At 39.1% G+C, this 22830-nt stretch overlaps 1 protein-coding gene across 1 annotated transcript in view; it reads right to left on the reverse strand.

Annotated features, from left to right (window-relative positions):
* Positions 1-926: 926 nt before the first annotated feature.
* The window catches only part of TMTC1 (transmembrane O-mannosyltransferase targeting cadherins 1), a 2511834-nt gene continuing 2489930 nt past the window's right edge, over positions 927-22830 (reverse strand). Inside the window, exons 14-16 of the mRNA XM_044087246.1 lie at positions 13793-13915; positions 2104-2181; positions 927-986 (exon numbers count right to left, since the gene is read on the reverse strand). Coding sequence (XP_043943181.1) covers positions 927-986; positions 2104-2181; positions 13793-13915 — 261 coding nt within the window. The remainder of the gene's footprint in view (positions 987-2103; positions 2182-13792; positions 13916-22830) is intronic.

The following is a 22830-nucleotide window of genomic DNA, read 5'->3' on the forward strand; positions in this document are numbered from 1 at the left end:
ATGGGTACCGTTGAAGGTCATGCGTCTGGGCTGGCAACTCGGCACATAAAAATCTACTGCCAATCATTAGCGGACCGGAGTTCCGCTGTGGCGACCCCTAACCGGGAAAAGTCGAAAGACACAGCAACAACAACTACACAATTATATACATCTCCGAACATAACCGCACATCGACCAGCATCTTCAACACCCAGACACCAGTACTTCTTAAAGAGACAGAACACAATACAAACACACTGGGAAATACTTACCGCACATTCGACATTCTCAGATTTGACAAAGTGCAGTTTTGAAGAACTGCACTTTCATTCTTCTGGTCTCAAGGTACTGAAATCTGATATTTCAGTATTTCGAGCTTCAGAAGTGAAACTATATATATATATATATATATATATATATATATATATATATATATATATATATATATATATACACACACACACACACACACACACACATAAAATAAGAATAAAGTGAGCGTATCTTCATCTTTGTATTTTTGATCATTTTTTTGTATGAAGTTACAAGTCACGTGATATATTTAAGGAGTACTTTCAGAGTGTGAAAATGTTTGTGATGAAGCCTAATAATTAGAGGATGACTGTACTAAAATTTGAATAGTACTCTGTAATAAACTGATTTTCCTGCATGGCTTCATCCAGTGTGTTTTGCTTTCTATGTTTTAAGATGTAAATTATTAGGTATTGAAACTTTACAGACAGTGCTGGAAAACATGACTTTTGCTGGCTATGTTGCATTTAGGTTAGTGCCATTGACATAGGAGTAGTGAATGATAAAATAAGCATTCTGTTTATGCATTGGCATGTCATCCCATGCAGTGATGTTGAACGTTATCTTAGTTTCTCGATTTCTCTCATCCCTTAGCACCTTCTGTATAAGTGCTAATAATGTCCACATTTTTACCACTAAGAATTATCAGTTCTTTCTATTATCACCAATGCTGTTAGGGGAAGAAATATGAAAAACTAAGAGTAAAAAGAGAAAGAATGTAACTTTAATATGAATTTTAAATCCTTTAATCTAGTGCAAACAACTTAAAATGCTGTTTTTTTATATATGGTCACTTTTCCACATACTTTATTAAGCTAAGTGTGTTTCCAATTTGTTATCAGAATGAACAAGCACTAGCCTCCTTGTATGCAGTTAGGACTTATAAAATGTTAGGCAATTTACTTAACTTTGTTCAACAGTGACACTGCTCATGACATAAGCAAGATATACTCAGCCTTAGAGTTACAAAGCTCATATTTTTAAATGCTTGTAAAACATTGTATTTCATGTAGATGACAAGCTACAAGTTTCAATCACTGAGAATGACAACCCTCTTCACCATTTTTCCGGTATTATTTTTTCCCAATCCTTGCAGACCATTAGTTCCCCCCACAACCTATTAGACCATTTGCTCCTCACGAGGGTGAGAGCTACCACCAGCCTACTCATTCCCCTCATAAGGCGAAAGACAATTGAGGGGACATCATCCAAGCAGACATCATGGTTTCACCTCCCATGGCCTCAAGAGCTTTTAACACATCTTAGGATTTTCTGGGGGATATAAGTGCTGCCTTTCTATGGGGGGATATATGCGAGCTTCCCCCTGTCCAATGCAGCTGTGATCTAGACTCCACAGACTGCACCACCCAGGGCTCTGAACTGGGTGTCACTCTAGCCCAAGCCACCTCCTTCTCCAAACAGGTGAGCTGTATTCCGCTCCTTCCCATCCTCCCTCCCTGCTTCCTCTAGCTCCCATGCCAATTAACTGAACAAAGGTCATCTGGGTCACAGTTAGGGTTTTACCCCTTTGTGCCAAAGGAGAATGTCATTTTTCTTGCATTCTTATTAACCAGAGAGTTGAAAAACGAGATGAGTGTGTCTCCTGTCAAAGCTAAGGGTAGAGCTGTAGCTTTATAATGTGTGAAACTCATTCATTATGGTGACCCTCTTCCCCATATATATCTGAATAAGATTTGTCTGCATTATCTTTTTCTTTTCTTTTTTCTGCCTTGCCTGTGATTTCTTGCACTGGGTTATGTTGGTCTTTATTTCTTCTAATTCTGTGGAATCGAATAAGTTTATTTACATTACCTTGATATGCTGTATTCCCCCCATATTCATCCAAGCCTGAGCCTGTTCAGAGTTAAGGTGCACAGCCACTTTAGAATTCTGTAGGAATAAACATAAAATACAAGTTAGAAAATAGCTCAAAACTAGTATACAATGTAGTATAAACATTTTACATACTATGATTACCCAACCACTTAAGTATGATTATTTTCCCATATTTTGTGTGTCATTTTGCCACAGAACATTTGTTTATTTTATTGTTTTAACACTGAAGGATCCTTATTTACCTCTCAATCATTACCTATGCAATCAGTGGTCATACAGCATCTGACAGTGGCACCTACTTTGTCAACAATGCATTCTTAAATAAAAGGCAGTTCTACATTTCTGTAGCACACATTTGAGAAACTCCTAGAAACAGAATACCACAGCTACCCAAATACAAAGTATTTGCTAAGCATTGCCCTTCAGTCTGCTTCTGCATCTAACATGCAGCTGAGTATCAACCATCTAACCACAGTCCGCTCCTTCCATAAAAATATTCATAAGAGGGTTATTATTTGTGCTCTAGTAACAGATAAACAGAGGAAAACAAGAAAATAAATAAACATTTACAGGTTCTTTAAAAAAGGTTTTATAAATAAAAATCTATTAGACCATTTGGTCAATAATGTTTACAAAAATATTTATACCCAGGTTATTCTAACCTTGCAAGAAATGTGGCTCCATTATAGTGATTTCACAAACTTATAAGCAAGAATGTACCTTCTTTGTGAATTCAGCATAATAGAAGTTGGACTTCAACAGAAAACCAGTCTCTATATGTTTTCATTTATTTTTAACTGCTACTCCCCATTTGCTCTCAAGCTTTCACCACTCATACCCAAAAAGCCAACTAATTCCACTCCTCATGCACTTTGCCCTTAAAGAGCTTAGTGTAAAGGAGTCTACATCATTGGGAGGGAAGCTTTATTGCCCTTTAGACTATAACAGCAATATGCTTTGTCTAACTATCTTCAGAAGGCTAAATGCAGTGGATTAACACAGTGAGTACACAAGCATTCAGACCTGTACCTTCCTACATGACTGGTGTTCCACCCTTCCTGTTTGGTTGCATTATGTTTCCTTTTATACTTAGAAAAAACTGTTCTCCACCAAGAGATGATTCATGTTATATGATTGCCATACTCACAACCTGAGGAAGCAGAGAAGCCTTTGCACCCTTAGTCATTGCCTTCTTTCAAGATATTAAAAAAAAACTGACAGGCCACTGGTGTAGGGAGACATTCTTCCAGATTACCAAAAGCCAACAGTTAAATTAGAATCTATTCAGCCTGACGTTAATGTCATACCAGTTTGTGTATTAATATGCTAAATTATGCTGTACTATGTTTGTATGTATAATGCTGCATTCTTAACCAGACGATTATGTGTATACAAAGTTGTGTATGTATGTAATGGGTCTTTGGAGTTTTTCTCCCTGGGCCTCCACTGAAAACGGGCTCTTCTTGGCCCAGTGGACTTCACCGGTCATCAAACAGAAATAAATAAAATAAATAAATATTAACAGTAAGCTTTAAACACTGCCATGCTGTAACTTAAAGCAATAACTCATTACTAAAACAAAAAAAAAGTTCTAGCGGCAAAGGAGTTCCATTCCAGCGTCACAGGAGATTTATACTACCAAGCTGTATGTACAGATTTGTTTGCACTGCTACTGATCTTGTAATCTTTTCATTCCTTTAACAAATTTCACTCATAAAATGTGTTGACTAGGAAGGGAATTCTAGTCATGAACCAGTTCCTCAGTACACACCTCTACACCTGCAGTCATCAACAATAGGTACAAAGACACTAGAAAAGTAAGTACATTCAGCCAAAAAGTTTGACATGCAGTTAGCATAAAATTTGAATAGAAAAGCCTTCAAAGATGGCTGCACACTGCTCAACAGCTTAATTCACCTCTCCTGGTGTGAAAAAAGAAACTGAGAGATAAGGGCTAGTAATTCTAGCAGTTTTAGTAAAATTCAGTTACTGGCCCATAAATACACTATCTGGATGCTAGCAAAGAAGAAACTTAGAAGGTCTGAAAGAAAATCAACTAGAAAGGTGAAAAGAAAATACTAACTGAGAAGAATTCTGCAGCTGTTAAGCAAAAAGCAGTTCAAGCTCCAGCTTTGGTACAAGACATGGCTTCCAGTAATTAAGAGGAAAAATAAATCAAATGGGCTCCGAGCTGATTAAAATAAATGAACCACTGATGGAGCATGTCAACTCAAATAACAAAAGGCTGGAAAAATGGAAGAAGCTTCAAACAGCTTTTTGGATGAATTGATAAAACTGCAAAATCAGAAGTCAGAATGAAGAAAAGGCTGGCTGGGTAAGAGACGCCTCAAGAAGAGCTCTTTCAAAAAATGGTAGAGTTAGACCACAGAGCTCCCAGAGAAAACCTATGATTTTCTGCTGTACCACAAAAATGGGAAGTCACAGACTGTATTAATTTTATGAAAGCACAAATAAGTAACTGGACTGATATTCCACAGCAGGATTTGTTAATGAGAAAACAGCCAAGACCTGTATTAGTAAAGATGCAATTATACCAAAAGAAGGAGATGATCCTATCAAAACTGAGGCAGAAGGTCAAAGTATTAAAAATTGCAGGTAGTACAATGTTTGTGGAAATTGATTATTCACTATACAGTAGGCAGAAGAGAATCAAATTTCTCCCAGCAATCAGGGAATGTTGGGAGGCAGGTGTGAGATTCAAGTTACTGTATCCAGCTATCTTCAGAATATGTTTCCTTTCAATCAATGTCATTTTGTGATGCAGAACAGTCTAAGGATGAAACACAAAGTTTTCCAATGAAAAGTGAGCTATCAAACAGAGGGGGACTCACTTCTCATTCTTCTGATAATAAAGCTCATACAGAGACTTTGCCACTGAAAAAATTTCCAGCATTCTGAAGGAAACTGATTGAGGACAGAAAATGCACAGGAGTTGACTAGAAGAATCAGAAGTACCTAGGACTTGAATTGGAGTCTGGGGTTGGGAGATGGAGATGAACAGTAAGAAGTGCAGCAATACTGAAATTAGTGAATAAGTGTGAAAATGTAAAGCATCAATCACATTTGTGAAATAAGACTTTACAAAAAAAGGTGACTTTGAAATATTGGACTTTTGTTGACTTTGTTAAAATTGTGGGGAGACTGAAAAACATATACCCCATTAAATGTCATTAAAGTCTGGAAGGACACTAAAAAGAAAAAAGTAACTGCAAGTAAAACCATTTTTTTAACAGTATTTGTTTAAAACATTTCATGATATAAATTGCATGCTATATAGTAACACATTTTCAGTGATTGTTGTATGTGATAAAGATAGTAAGGTAAACAAGTATTTTTTTGTTTTTTTAATTCAAAGAAATGTAAGTGCTACAATTTGAAAAGAGAAGAAAGGCTGGACAAAAGTATCTTGGGCTTTTGCGATGTGGAATGGGGTGTAAAAGTGCACTGATTATAATATAGGTAGAGTTGAGACGTTTTCTCTTACTTTTGCATAGGTGAATGTCTGGATTAATTCCCTTGGCTTAAGCTGATAACGGGTTTTTTGTGTAAGCATGTGTGCTATAAAAATAAGGGAATGTTGAATGTAATGAAATGTTTTCCTTTAGCAAATAAATAGTCAGTGTGGGCTGAGAAATCTGCAGCTGAAGGCAGCTGTACATTCTGTTCTAATGTTTCCATGCGGACAAAATGACTACTGGTCCAGGCAATAAATCTCAGGTGCTCTCTCCTTATTTTTTCCTTACATAAACGTTAAATTATAAGGTATTATAAGGTACAAGGGCAAGCAGATTAATAAAAGTTTCAAATTATTAGAAGTGAAAAAGAAATAGCAGTTTTCCTGATACTTAAATACCTAAGTGTATTTACTAGAACACTGTATAATGTAGTTTTATTTAAAGATAGCCAATACACTTTTTCTTAAGGCTGAAGGTTAATGTTTTCTGAAAGCACATAAGCTGTTTCTCACATCTGGGAGGGGAATAAAGATAAGACAAGAACAGGCAGCAATTAGTGCAAGTAAGAGAAGAGGTTGTAACACATGCTTTAGCATGGATACTCTTAATTTTAATTTAGGTAATGTCTGTGGGTGCAGTTGTCAATTTAAGACAATTGTTCCTATCAGGTTGGTTAAACATTGCTGTTTGAAGATGTATATAGTGTTGTATGTTTGTTTTCAGTACGTATGTTATGAGGGTGTTCTGATGATGTGTTTGATTTTTTTGTTTGAGAGTTTCTTTAAAACAAAAAGTTTTTTAAAATGTATCATAGGTTCAAATGGAGAAAACAAGAAACAACTGTATAAACGATCAATATGCCAAACATTAGTGGGTACATGTAACATGAGGATTATGCTGGCATGTATTTATATTCCACATAAAACTACTTTTAAGGAACTTAAGAAGTATCTCAGAAAAATAATCAACTTTCAGCAGGGAATATTACTTATAGGTACGGACTGGAACTTGATTTGTGACAGTGAGGGTGTATCTGGGGGATCTAAAAAGCAAAATATAACAAAAGAGAATAGATTTCTGAAAATACTTATGAAAATATTTAGCATGGAAGACTTGAATTCAGTAGTAGGAACTTGGTGAGAATTTACATATTATTCTACAAGGTACAATAACTGGGCTAGACTAGACAGGAACATGTGTATATAAGTGAAAGCTTTGACATACATCCAATAACTATTTCAGATCAAGTGCCAATAATAACTAAAATAAAAATGCAGGGTAATTAAATGAAAATGAGACACTGGCACTTCCTATCTATCTGTTAAAATGAGAGGAATTTAAGGAATAGGTGGTTGAAATTATGTGAGAGTTATTAGGAAAGACAGAAATTGCTTCAGAAGTTGTAGTTAGTGAGTGGGATAAAATGAAAGCAGAGTTCAAAAATAGGGTAGTAATAAAATAAAAAGAGATATGGTTAAGAAGTAACAAAAATTATTTATAGGGGCTCACAAAGGTTGAAGTATTGCAGAATAAGGGGAGTCTCACAGAACAAAAAGTGGAACAACTGCAGAGTGCTAAAGAGAAAATTAGGGCTCCCTACTGAAATGTTGGCACTCGAAATGCTGAGTGACAACAAGCCAAAAAAAAAAAAAATAGACAAAGCACAGGGGAAGAGAGAATCTTGAAAATCACTCTTCCCCTTAGCCCTTCTTTTTGCAGGGGGTCAAGCTCCCCTGTGCTCCCCATATGGGAGGCAAGCCCTCCACACCCCCCTAAGTTATATATATCAACTGCAAGATCTCCATACCTCAGAGAAAAGGGATTTTTCCAAGAGGTGGCATCTCAGACTTAGTATATGTATGTCCAGTCTTTCTGTCTTTCAGTCTCTGTACTTCGGGACTTGCTCTAGAGGGTTCTGACATTTCAAATGGTTACTGAAAATAAGGAAGTATCTGGATAATAAGCATGAGTTTCGAAAGATTGCTATTAATTGTTTTTGATAATTCCAGAGCACAAAAACTTTTAGCACAACAACTTTGGCCACAGAACGTAGAAAGCGTTTTTGAAAACTTGGGAAGCCTATAACAAGAAACATAACCAGAGATCCTGTACGGGTATTACAGATGTTTTGGAAATTTAATGAAAATTTTATGAAAATTTGTATAAAACAGAGAAATGTGGAAATCAAGAAGGAGCATGGATGGAAATATTTATGGAAGACATAAGTATGCCAAGGCTAGAGGTAGACGAGGTTGTACAATTAACAATTAAGATAGGAGGAGATGAGATAAAAACAATGATATACAGTCAATCTGCAAGAAGTCTGGAAGCTAGGAGGGAAGAAAGTGATAAAGATCTGGAAGGTTCTGTTTATTGTTATTTAAAAAGGAGGGTAAGCACCAACATCCAGGAAAAAAGCTGTGGTGGCTGTAATGCCTAAAGATGGCAAAGACCCATCAGACCTAGCTTCATATAGGCCCATTTCAGTTTTAAATCATGACTATGATAAAGTGTTTACATTCATAACAGCTAAAAGAATGGCAACTGTGTTTACAAAATTGATAGATATGGATCACTGTGGTTTATGTGCAGGGGAGGCAAATACTGTATCTGACAACATTAATAGAACAATGATGAGAATGTAAGAAAATACCACTGCATTCGACAGATTAAGCTGGGATTTAATGAGAAGGGTACTGGGAGCATTTCCATTCCCTGATACAATAATAAGGTTAATTGGGAGGATATATAAGGTATCGGAGGCAAACATTACATGGGATAGTTCCTTTCTAGAAGTAGTGTCTGAACAAAGGAACCAGGCAGGGATATCATCTTTCCCTTTTGTTATTTGCATTATATTTAGGGCAATTTGCAAAGAAAATAAGGAACTCAGAAATTCAAGGATATAATTGGTATGGTAGTCAAGAAAACTTAGCTTTATTTGCAGATGACATTATTTTGTACTTGATAAAACCAGAAAAGGACATCTTAGTTTTGTGGAACATTCTGAGGCAGTTTCATGTCTTTTTAGGATATAAAATTAATAAAGATCAAACAAAGGCTATAGTTGTAAACTGTGTACCAACATATGAATTGATTCAGCAATATCCATATTTACTGGGCTGCGGCAGGATGAAGTATTTAGGAGTATGGATTAAAAAGGATATTTTATGGCAGCTAAGGATATGTGGGAAGAGACTAAACAAAAAATAATACAAAACTGAGAAACTGGAAACTGTCATTTTTAGATAGAGCAAGATACAAGCAGTAAATTGTTTCTAGTTCATTTATATACAGGTCAGCTATGTTTGCATATATCCTAAGTGATATTTCAAAAAAGGTTTTAAAAAAAGGTGTTAAAAAGTTTGAATACAAAATAGCACATAGCTCTTCTTGCTTCCATCAGGAATATGGGAATATTACTCATAAACAAGTTTAAAAAGCAGAGTGTGACAAAAATCTTGGAAAAAACATAAGCAGATTATCAGAGAGACAGTGTAAAATCTGTAGACTTTAATGAACTGTACTGCAAAATTCTACAACACTAGGTCATTTATTTTTGGTTCTGAAAAAGAGATATGTAAGATATACTTCCTCTTTCTTTAAATTATTGGTGCCACTAGTATGTTGGTCATGTAATGTGGTTTTCTCTGTAGTTGACAGCTTCAAAAATCACTTGTGATGAGGGGAATTCAGAGGGCAGCCATGGTGGTGCAGTGGTTAGCATTGCCACCTCACAGCAAGAGGTTCTCCGGTTCGATCCTCGGCTGGGGTGCCTTCTGTGTGGAGTCTGCATGTCCTCCCTGTGGTCGTGTGGGTTTCTGACGGGTGCTTCGGTTTCCTCCCACATCCCAACGACATGCTGTAGGTGGATTGGACATTCTAAATTGGCCCTAGGAGTGTGTGTGTGTGTGTGTGTGTGTGTGTGTGTGTGTGTGTGTGTGTGTGTGTGTGTGTGTGTGTGTGTGTGTGTGTGTGTGTGCCTTCTGTGGAAGGTTCGGCATCTGGCTGGCAACTCAACACTGTAAAACTCCACTGCCAATCATGAGTGGACAGATGACCTGCTGTGGTGACCTCTAACTGGGAAAAAGAAGAAAGAAGATGAGGGGAAGATGAGGGGAATTCAAAAATTGTTTGAAGGGGCAAACAAAGCCTGAAATTAGGGACATTCTTCCAAAAATATGTACATCATGTGGGGCTGAAAATAAGTATATTCCCCCAAAAGAGGTACAGTTGAGAGATCTGCCAGTAGACCACCTAAGTAAGTGAAGGCATAGGCTTACTCTTAAGATTTGACAGCTGAGGTCAGTTCTGTGTAGTCATAACATAAAAGATGATAGACAAACAGTATTATTTAATGTGTATTCCTACAGACATATGTGTACACTTAGACAAAACATAAGCACCAGGTATGCATAAACACACACACACACACATAGACACACACACTTTTCTCAATGACAACAGAAGCTTTTGGTGATGTTATGAGGGCCAGATTCCAAAAGATTTACTCTTGGTGTAAGTCTGCCCTGTTTCAGTGTAAGTGACTTAATTCAATGTAAGGCCTATTTATAAACAGATTTACTATGGGTTTCAGATTTCAAAACACCTGCTCTCAGTATAAGTGGTCATTTATACTGAGATGCAAGTCTTTTGGAACTGAGGCCTGAATGGCTTTAAACTTTTCTTCCTTGATGGTCAAACAGCATAACTATCTTCCTTCTGTGATACTGTTGTAAAATGTACTCAAATGCAATCATAATTAAAAAAAAAATTCAGCATCCAGAAAGCTTGGGTCCATACTTGGCAATAAGATAAATATTACCCTACACTTGATAATTCCCTGTGTAGATGGGACTTGCTCAGGTGGCTGCTGTTATATAACTCTCATATAGCCACATGCGAGACTGTCTTACATTAGATGTCAACGAAAGTCCAGGGAGGGACATCCTTTCTGGGGGTATTAGCAAATACAAAAATGCTGGAAAAGCATAATCTGTAACAGACATAAATGGTACATAATATGTGAGACTGTACTAGACCACCTGGAAGAAGAAATGTCTTGACAGGATGTGGGAAATTAGGAAGAAGATGGGGTAGACTAAACAGTTCTAAACTGGTCTGACAGGACACTATTGAAAAAGAATTAAAAAGGGACAAAACTAATTAAGAAAACTACTATTTCCCCAAGAGGACTGGATTCCAAGAAACTATAAAGTACTATCAGATCACAGAGTACTGACTATGACCAATATGATAGATAGATAAATAGATTAGATAGATAGATAGATAGATAGATAGATAGATAGATAGATAGATAGATAGATATTCAACTAGTGGCTGAGCCACTGGAAAAGCCAGGTGAGACATGGATGGGCACGAGCAGCTGACACCACCCATCCTAGTGGGACAGAAGGGGGGTCCACTAAATGCCAAAACCTGCAGATATGTAAAGTCATAACTACATGAAAACAAAAAGGCCTCATTCTGCAGTGTGTGACAGTATGACATGTAGAATCAGTCATCTCTACTGGAAATGAACATACTGATGGAATCATAACCAGAAGATGAACAACCATCACTGTAATGGTAAAGAAATGGGCTTTGTTGGCTATCACCATAAATCAGTTCTGCCTATGGGGTTAGGCTTTGTCATTTGGTCTGCAGGGCAGCCTAGAGGGAGGCATGATTGTCATTAGTGGTGGGGATCAAAATTAATTAAAAAAGTACAACCTGATTACTTCCACAAGGCCTCTCACTAGCAGCACTAACAAAGTGCTATATCTGCTAATATATTAATATATTGATCTACTGTATTGAGTTGGTAGGCAGTAGTTCAGGAGGAAGCAAACAGAATCAGACAGAAAGATGTGTATTTACACATATGTGTACATTCAAATATGTACACATGGGCATACAGGTAAACATATATATTTGTGCGCGCGTGTGTGTTTGTATGTATATATACATATATATATATATATATATATATATATATATATATATATATATAAAATATATATATATATATATATACACATACATACATACACACACACACATATATGTATACATATATATATATATATATATATATATATATATATATATATATATATATATACATACACACATATACACACATATATATATATATATATATATATATATATATGTGTGTGTGTCTACTATGAAACATCTAAAATCCATAACATCAAATTTCACAACATTGAGACCAGAACATCTAAAACCAATAACATTGAATTTAATAGCATCTAACACTACAAATCACAACAAAACAACAATTTTTACTATATTTCTGCAGGGGGGCAAGTCCCCCTGCATGCCCACACCCCGTAAATTAAATATACCAACTCCAAGATTGCACTACAGTGGGAAAAAGTTAATTTCCTAACCCCATTGTATCAAGCCCCCCTGCAGAAACATAACAAAAAGTGTGTTTGGTAGTTTGGTATCATTATATGTCATTATATGTGGCGGGAATGTTATTTTCATGTGATTTGTACTGTTAGATGTTATGAAATTCAACGTTATGCTTTTTAGATGTTTTGGGTTTTAGATGTTCTGGTATCAACGTTATGAAATTAGATGTTATGGGTTTTAGATGTTTTGTGGAGACCCATATGCACACACACACACACACACACACACACACACACACACACACACACACACACACACACACACACTCACACACACGGGTTGCAGATAAGCCATCAAAAAAAAATTTCCTAGAGCTCCATCTTTTGCAGTAAAATAAATTGAAAGACAGAGTTCTCAAAAACTGCACAAATCTATTTTTCACATTTATTAATTTTTTTGCAGTGGACAAGACCACTGCACCCCCCCCCCCATACCTCCATTAAACTATATTTACTAACTCCAAGACTGCACAATACTGGGAAAGGTATTTTACAATCTTACCAAATGCAATGGACTTCATTCCTCTTCTTTCAATGTGCATGTTATTCAATCACGTGGATTCAAATAACATGTAAGTTGTAAGAATCCCTTTAAATCACAAGATAGCAAACTATATATATACATATATATATATATATATATATATATATATATATATATATATATATATATATATATATATATAATGTATTGCTGATTGGTGAATGGACTTACAACTGATTGTAAATACACAGCACCAGACTGACACTGATCGCAAAATGAAAACCTCATCATTTTGAGAGTGGTGTCAGAAATAACACATAAAAAAGAGAAAAGAAAACTGACCACTAGCATGTAGACAGAACCCCCATACTACCTTTGTCATTAGTGCTAATGCTAACCCACACCATACTCCTGCCCCAATGCCAACCCTACACATAGGTTATTAAGCACTTTTCCCCTTTTAGTACCATTAAACAAGACAAACACACACACACACACACACACACACACACACTCTTCACATATACTACTGACCATGCATACCAAAGTGTATATCCTGCCCACTATCGTTTACTGCAATCCTAATCAATGAAGAGTTGAACCCCCCCCCCCCCCAAGCCACAGCAGGTTCAGCATTCCCTACTCCCACAGAAAGCAACATTCAATGTTGCATTGTTCATTTCTTTCTGCACTTGACAAGTAATATACGTATGTCTGTGTGTGTGTGTGTGTGTGTGTGTGTGTGTGTGTGTGTGTGTGTGTGTGTGTGTGTCTGTGTCTCTGTGTGTGTGTGTGTGTGTGTGTGTGTGTGTGTGTGTGTGTGTGTGTGTGTGTGTGTGTGTGTGTGCGTGTATAATATATATATATATATATATGTTCTGTCAGTTGTGTGAGGACTGAAAATGTTGGCAAAATTGATTGAATATTTAAAGATTGCAAATTACTGGTCTTTTCATATGCAAGATCATGCTACAGTGGTGACTGGAAATGTGTCTTTCTTCTCTGTAGTGAAGTCCTGGAGTTGGTCTATATAAGTAGCAAGAGGTATGGGTGTTCGGGAGAGCTTACATAAAGATGTTTACATATATATATATATATATATATATATGTGGTTCCACTTCATATAATCAAAAGCTCATAACATCTAAACTCAAAACATCAAGACCACAACATCTAAACCTCAAAACATCTAAAACTCATAACATCGAATCAATGTGAACTAAAGCTTCAGAATAAGATTAATGAACAAAAAGATGACTTACTTCAAATGCTTTGTCAAGCAGATTCAGTTCCCTCAATTGATTTCCCTTTGAGAAATAAAGCTCTGCAATGACCTTCATGTCCTTAGGTTTCATTTTAAGGGCCTTCTCAATAGCTTCAAGTGCCTGTGTAATACAATAATAAGAAGATTTAGGTGCATTACTGACTTCTTATCCATGAACAAGGATACTTAAAGTAGTTAAAGAAGAAATCTTTACTTACAATTCAGAAAGTCAATAAGACATTGCAGCCAGAGCTGCATCATGGTCAAATAGGGCCCTAGACAGGGTAATACATAGGGGACCCCCCCCATTAGCAGCCCCTCCACCCCCTGCAGCCATTCCAGTTTCCCATTACTTGGCTATTTCTCCACAGTTATAATAAACACTGTTCAAACCTTTCAGTGTGTGTAGTGTTTTCTTTTTTACTGATTACAGGTATTTGGATTTAATTTAAAACTTTTATTTCAAATTTTATAACACAAACACTGATAGACATTTGCTAAACAAAACAATACAGCCTCACAATGAAAACAGACTTAGCATTAACAGTAAACTTCTCTGCTCTTGAAACTCACATTCGTTGAAACGGCATTGAAATCCACATTCAATGAAAATGCATCTGGCCAGTGGTGGATAAAGTTTACCTGTGGGCTGTTTTCAAACCACAGGACCCTTGCACACATTTTAAGGACCATACATACATGCATGCACATGTACTTTGATTCATCTACCTGATTGTATTACGTTATATTCCTTGTATAATACAGCACCACTTGTTAGAAGGCATTTTAAATTTGTAGTTTCGAACATCTTTTCAGTCATCAGTGAAACAGAACATACGAACCAGTAATGAGAAAACTGCCCATTTCAGAACATTTCAACCATAAAAGGCCACTCAGATTTCTGCCATTACAATTCACCATTATCAATCAATATGCACAATCTCTACAGAAGTAAAAGCCATCTGAATAATTTCACATGAAAGAGATCTGTAAATAATGAAGAGGTTGCTGCTAGCAAACAACTTTATATTTCAGTGTTTCATCTACAAATTCAGTGCTTGCTGCCCTTGAAGAATAAATTGTTTATATTACATTAGAAATAAAAAAAATAGTAAGCTGGTAATACTGCAATAGGGAATGGGTGGCAAACTGACAACAGGTTCATAGTTACTAAGCATCTCATCCAAAGAAAGACACACTCAGGACTGCAGGACCCCTACCCCTCTTAAAGTATGATGCAGTATCAGCAATTCATCATCCACATGTTGCGGGTGTAGAATACACAGCCTGCTACATCAAAAGCAAAACTGCTACCTGTTGTGATACTAACACTGCTTTCAAATTATATATCAGAATAGTCATGACCAATTGCTAAACAAAACAGTTGCACATTGAAAACAGACTTAGCATGAGCTTCTCTTCCCTTGAACCTCACAACTCCTTGAAGGACTGCATTGAAACTCAATTCCTTGTATATGCACTGAAACTCAATTACTTTGAGTAATATGGTAGTTGGTGGAGAGGAGTCAGGCTTTTTTCTCCTGTAATCAAGGTACAGGACACACACACACACACACACACACACACACACACACACACACACACACACACACACACACACACACACACACACACACACACACACACACACACACACACACACACACACACACACACACACACACACAAATACTTAACACACACACACACACACACACACACACACACACACACACACACACACACACACACACACACACACACACACACACACACACACACACACACACACACACACACACACACACACACACACACACACAAATACCCCTTACAGATGGCTGTAGTCCATACATAATTTCTGGATGGGACATCATCAGACAGCAAGTTTGTTTCCAGGTCTTGGATTTAAATTCTGTGTTTGGAAAAGAAGAAGCAAACAACAGGTGCATGTGCCAATGTATGCAGGGATGCATGGATGCAGAGGGTGTTAAAACATGCCCTTAAAGAACACATGTAATGTTTTTATTAAAAAAGCAATTGTTGCAGCCACCCCCTCCTGGACAGTGGAACTCCTTCCCAGCCAATGGGCTCTAGGTGGCTGTCTAGGTTGCCGAGTGCTGGATCCAGTTCTGATTGCAGCAGTATAAATACAGATATGAATACTTACAGCCTGAATGTTGCATTGCTATATGATAGGTGTACAGCTCATAAATTACTTCTATAAATATGACCTGATTTGGAAACCACTTACACATAATTTTTGCGGCACAGAATTTCAATTAATTGTCAAAGTAAAATGCCCTTACATAACGGGCCAAATTCATGAAAGATATTATGAGGCGTAATTCAGGTGGACAACTTGCTGTTACTTTTTTGAATTCAGAGACAGCCCCACTGCAGTGTTTTTGCAAGATGATGTCCAGCACTGCAGTGAGTTATCTCAGCTGCCATTCTACATACTAATGAAATAGTACAGGGGAGAGGACTACACTAATTAGCCATATGATCTTGCCACTCAGCTGCCTGTAGTAAGACATTTACATAGCTGATCAATTCACAGAATCACTCAACTAAGTATATCAACATAGCAACTGCTAGCTGCTTACCGAGGTAGATGCAAGTGTTAGTGAGTTTAGTGTAAAGTAGTGTTAGGGTGTGTCTGCATGTGTGTGTATGTGAAAGGCTGCATATGTAAGTGTATGTGTGAGTGTCTCCTTGGGAGGTAGCAGTTGGGGGGTTAGTAAGGGTGTAGGTTAAGTGTGTGTATGTGTGTGTATCTGGGTGAATGGATGAGTGTATCCATGAGTGTGATTGGGTGGGGAGGGAGCTTTGTGTTTGTGTATGCATGGTGTGAGTGTGGGTGTGGGTGGGTTTGGGTGGCTGTCATACTTACACATATCCCTAGACTAAACCCTGCAACACTGGGTGGGTGGGAGACCACTAACTACTAGAGATATCTCTTTAAACCTGTGCTTGAATGGCACTTAAACAGAATGGGGATCACTAACCACTAGGCTTAACTTTTTAAACTTGTGCCTGAACAGCACTTAAACAGAATGGGTACTGGGGGTAAGGGGAAATCACCAGACAACAGAGATAACTCTTTAAACTCGTGCGTGAATGGCACTTAAAGAAAACAGGGATTAAAGGGAGGAGGAACCACTAGGCATCAGGGATAATGCTTTAAACTTGTGCCTGAATAGTACTTAAACAGTACATGGATCAGTGGGAGATCACTAGCCAGAGATAAATCTTTAAGATCACTAGCCAGAGATCACTAGCCAGAGATAAATGACCAGACAGGAGGAGATGGTAACCACACGCACAGCAAACCCAGTCCCACATAGACCTACCACAACTGCAAACCAAACACATAAAAACACAAAGACATACTCGGAGGCTCTAATAAAAAACTTACCAAAACAACAGTGGCTCCCAAAACAGACATCCAAAAATCCACCACCTCAAAACAAAACACATGCAACACATTCTTCAATAAATCAGTGTGTCAATCAATCACAGCCCTTAAGGCCAAACACCATGCCTGATACACTAGTAATAGGTGACTCTATAGTCAGACACACTGATGTCCCACTTACCAGGCTGAACAAGGAGAGGGTGACTGTGAGCTGCCTATCGGGAGCTAGGATCCACCACATAACACACGCACTCAGGTCACTCCAAAGCAAGTACAAATATGACTCCATCATTGTCCATGCTGGCGTGAATGACCTGAGACATACCTCCCTGGACTACATGAAAAGAGACATAGAGGAGCTCTCTGATTATGTAGCCCAGGCTGGTATGACCCTGACCCTGAGCAGCATCTTGCCCTCATGAAGAATGATGCCACAATACAAAGACAAGATGATCAGCTTTAATAATTGGCTCAAGTACTGGTGTCATTCTAAGGGGATCCAATGTCTGTCTGCCTGGGATGACATGTTGGACAAGCCACGCTGCTTCGCAAGGGACGGCTTGCACCTGTCACCACTGGGCTTCCGGATATTGGCTAAGGCTCTTGCCACCCCATAGTGCCTTTTTTAGGCAAGGCTCAAAAGACAAACCCACCTCCTTAGATAACAAAAATGGAAAAAAACTAAGGGTAATGCTGCTCAACAGCAGAAGTCTAAATCTCAAGATGCAGGCACTCGATGCACTCCTCAGTATGGAGAACATCGACGTCTGTGCAGTAACTGAAACCTGGTTCAAGGCTCCTGAGAGCACCCCAGCTACCAGGCTATACCTGTATCATGCTTTTCGCCCCAAAACCCGGGAACCACAAAGGGAGGGGAGTGTCCATATTCATCAAGGACACCCACACCTCCAGGTTAGTAGCAACACATGAAGCATCGGAGACCATACAGGTGCAACTAACCATAGGCAAAACTGTTATACAACTGGTAGCATGTTACAGACCACCCACCCAATCTCAGGAAACCCACTCAGCCTTCCTGAAGACATTGGAGGATATGAATGTATCACAAAATACCATCATACTGGGAGACTTCAACTACCCTAACATAGATTGGGTACATTATTCTAGCCCTAACACCCTAGCCCAAAGGTTCCTGGAATTCATAAATTCAAATGCACTGGAACAACTAGTCACCTCTCCCACTAGAGGAGATAATATACTAGACCTGATCAACACAAACATGGGGACAAAATGCTCCACACCAGAGGTATACCCCTCACTAGTGAGATCTGACCACAAACTAATCACCCTGGATATACATATCCCACCTCCACCCCCAGCACAAAAGACCACAGTGAAAAACTTCTCAAAAGCAGACTTCACTCTTCTTAAGACTGAGATGGTATCCTTTAAGCCCACTGGGCCAGTGGATACCACATCCCACAATGCTGAATCCTTCACAAATGCCTTCTATGGACATCTCCAAGAATGCATGGATCATGCAATCCCAAATAAATCAAAGTCCCTCTCCACCAAAGGCAAGCGTCCTGTCTGGTGGACCTCAGCCATAAACAAATTGTATAACAAAAGAAGGAAGCTACTGCACAACAGAGCAAAATCCCATAAAGGGAAGACATCTCTGATCAACACTAGCAGAAAACTACGTTCTCTCATAAAAACATCCAAGGCCAACTTTGAGAAAAAAATCGCTAAGGACACTAAAGATAAAGTACAGTTTTGTACCTACCATAAATGTAGATGTCCGATAGGCATGCATCTGCAGTCCTTACAAATGGGTTGTCCTGTCGTCAGGCAGCCCTTTGGTCGGCCGGATTCCAAAGTCTGGGTCTGGCCTCGGCTGGTGTCGCACTTCACCCGCCGTCATAGCGGCAGTTCTTCGGGTATAAAGGCATCAGCCGACACCATTTTCCTCAGTGTTTCTTGCCCCAGATGCCAGGTGCCCTCTAGGAAGGCTAAATTTGGATAAATGCAAATGGTTCCAAATAGTAGAGAGCAAACAAAAAATAAGCATGTATGTACATATATACAAACAAATACACCATAATAGATTCCCCAGCTAGCTACAAGATGGGCAAATACCCTAGGAGTACCACAGAGGGGCAGATGCATGCCTATCGGACATCTACATTTATGGTAGGTACAAAACTGTACTATGTCCTTCAAGGATGCATCTGCAGTCCTTACAAATGGGTAGAATACCATAGCCAAACTGGGGGAGGAGGAGAAATAAGATTATGGTGTAGTTAAGATCCCTTGCAAAACAGCATTGGCAAAACCTGCTCGGGATCTGGAGTATAAAGGTAAATTATAATGCTTGGCAAATGTATGCACGGAGCTCCAAGTAGCAGCCTCTAAAATGTCTTTGGTAGCCACCCCCCGTAAAAAAGCTGTGGTAGTGGCTGTAGCCCTTGTAGAGTGAGGCCTGATGTTTTCTGGAGTTTTCTTCCCATGGTAGGAGTAACAAAATCTAATGGAATTTCCTATCCACTTAGAGATTGTCTGTTTTGAAATTGCTTTTCCTTCCATTCCTGTTGCATATGCTACCAGTAGCTGGTCAGTTTTTCTGTTGCTCTTGGTCCTGTCCAGGTAGTAACGTAATTGTCTATGTACATCCAAGGTATGCAACAGTCTTTTTCCCCTGTTCTGTGGGTTGGGGAAGAATGTAGGTAGGTGGATAGCTTGATTTAAAGATACCCTGGAGACCACCTTTGGCATAAAAGTAGGATTAGTTCTCATGGACTCTCTATCTTGATGGAAGATCAGGAAGGGCTGTACTGCCATTAATGCCTGTAGCTCAGATACCCTTCTTGCTGAAGTGATTGCAAGCAGGAAAGCAGTTTTCCATGATAAGTATTGTAATTCTGCTGTTGCTGCTGGTTTGAAAGGAGGTAGTGTCAATTTTTCTAGCACAAAGTTCAAGTCCCATGCTGGCAATGGTGGCTTCCTAGGTGGTTTTACATTTTTAATTCCTCTCAGAAACTGCCTGAGCAGAGGATGTGAGAAGACTGGAGGATCCAAGTTGTATTCTGCTGAAATGGCTGATGCATGAATCTTAATGGAAGAATAGGTCAGGCCGTTGTGGAAGAGCTCTGCCAAGTATTCCAGGATGTTAGCTATGTTTACCAGTGACACATTCTCTCCTTTTGCTGTACTCCAAATGAGATATCTTTTCCATTTTGCTGAATAATTCTTCTTGTTGAGGGTCTGCGAGCCTCCAAGATAATGTCTTTAACCCTTTGAGATAAATCTGGGTTATTTGGTCTTATGCAATGTTCCAGGCAGCCAGTTGCAGTGTTTTCAGGTTTGGATGCAGGGTTTTGAAGTTGTTCTATGTTAACAGCAAGGGAACTAGGGGCAGAGGCCATATTTGTTCCCGAGACATACTCCTCAGTAATGGGTACCAATGTTGCCTTGGCCAGTCTGGAGCTATCAGGATGATCCTTGGACGGTCTTCTTTGATCTTCAGTAGCACCTTGTGCATCAAAGGAAGAGGTGGGAATGCATATGCTGTCAGGTTTTTCCAACTGTAAGATAGGGAGTCCACTTTCCAAGCAAGTGGGTGGTACATCCTTGTGCAGAATTTTTTCAGTTGGTAATTGTGTGGGGATGCAAATAAGTCTATTTCCGGTAGTCCCCATTTCCTTGTAATGGTTTTGAAGATGTCCGGATGCAGCATCCATTCATGGGCATCCGTGGCAGTTCTGCTTAGGATGTCTGCTAGTATATTTTCTTTTCCTGGCACAAAAATTGCTTGTAACTGAATGTTGAAGCTCAGTGCCACATTCCAGAGGTCCATTGCCATCCGGCATAGAGGGTATGAATGTGTGCCTCCCTGTTTGTTGATGTACCACATAACTGTGGTGTTGTCTGTCCTTATCAGCAGTTGACCCTGTCGAAGAAATGGTCTGAATGCCTGAATTGCCAGTTTTACTGCCAGCATTTCCTTTTGATTTATGTGTAGGTGCAGCTGGTCTTGAGTCCATAAGCCTTGTATGCACTTGTCCAGCATGTGTGCCCCCCAACCGAGGTCTGAAGTGTCTGTTGTGATGGTCTGGCTTGGTTGAATGCTGTGGAAGGGCAGTCCCTTGTTTGTTTGACAGGCCTGAGCCCACCATTGGAATTCTTGCTTCAGGCAAGGAATTATTGGAATTTGGGTTTCTAGGCTGTGCTTGTGCTGAGACCATAAATTCCTTAGGTACCACTGTAACTTTCTCATATGTAGTCTGGCATGTGGAATCAATATTATGCAGGATGCCATGTAACGAGCTTGCAGGACTTTTCTTGCTGTTAGCTGGTTCTGCTTTGTTAATGCCATGAAGTAGAAAGGGAGTTGCTCCTGTTTTTCTACTGTCAGGAATGCCATTTGTTTTGATGTGTCCAGATCTGCACCCAAGAAGGTTATCCTTTGGGATGGTATCAGCCTTGACTGTTTTATATTGACTGTGTATCCCAGGGCTTGTAGTAGATGAATGACCCTTTGCAAATCTTTTGTTAATTTGTTTTTGTTGTCCACTTGTAACAGGCACTCGTCCAGGTAAGGGTAAATTTGAATTCCCTGAAGCCTGCAATGAGCAATTACTGATGCCAGGCATTTCGTGAATACTCTGGGCACAGTAGATAAGCCAAAAGGCAATGCTGAGAATTGATAATGCTCTGATCCTGCAAGAAATCTGAGGTATCTTCTGCAATTTGGTCGTATGGGGACATGCAGGTATGCCTCCTTGAGATCTAGAGTTACCAGCCAAGACTCCTTGCCCAGCATGGGAAGAAGCTGCTGTAGGGTCAGCATTTTGAATTTTGGAACAATGAGGTATGTGTTTAAAGCGGACAGGTCGAGAATAGGCCTCCATTGTTTTTCTTTTCTTGGTACCAGGAAAAGTCTGGAGTAAAATCCTTGCCCTTGTTCCATAGATGGTACCTTTCTACAGCTCTCATCCTTAGTAAGTGAGTTATTTGTTCTAGAGCTTCTGTCTTCTGATTTGGAGGTAGGTTTGGCATTCCTCTCTTCCTTGGTAGAGTATGGAAGTGAAACCTGTAACCTTGGTCTATTGTCTGTAAAATCCATTTGTCTCCTGTGATGTAATGCCAGTTTACTGAAAATAAGGCTAGCTTCTAAGGGTGCCTCTAGTTGTTCCCTGGTAGTGCCAGAGCCAAGTCACTGTGATTGTCCTGTGGAAGTGGTGGTGGTGGCTGGATCTGTGGCTGTACCTCGCTGGTTGTTAGCCTGCCACTCCCCTGTAGGGACCTCTGGGTTGACCCCTGCCTCTTGGACGTCTATTCCTGCCTCTCGGAGCTCTGGAGGTGTCTGGAAAGGACCAATTCTTGGAAGGCCAGTTCCTGCTAAACCTTGGAGGCTGGACCTGCAAGAAATCTTGACTGTCTGGACAGATTTTGCTTTCTCTTCCACCTTCTTCAGCACCTGCTGTGCAGGGGAGCCAAACAAATTGAGCTTATCCATGGGAGCATCTAGGAGCTTTGATTTAACATGGTCTGGTAAGGACTGTTCTTTTAACCATGCATGTCTTCTGATCACTGTGCCAGTCATGGCTGATCTAAAGGAAGCCTCCAGTGCATCATAGCCGCATTTTAAGGAA

The sequence above is a fragment of the Protopterus annectens genome, chromosome 11.part0, assembly GCF_019279795.1.
Source record: "Protopterus annectens isolate FY-2018-M chromosome 11.part0, PAN1.0, whole genome shotgun sequence".
In the NCBI taxonomy this organism is placed as follows: Eukaryota; Metazoa; Chordata; order Ceratodontiformes; family Protopteridae; genus Protopterus; species Protopterus annectens.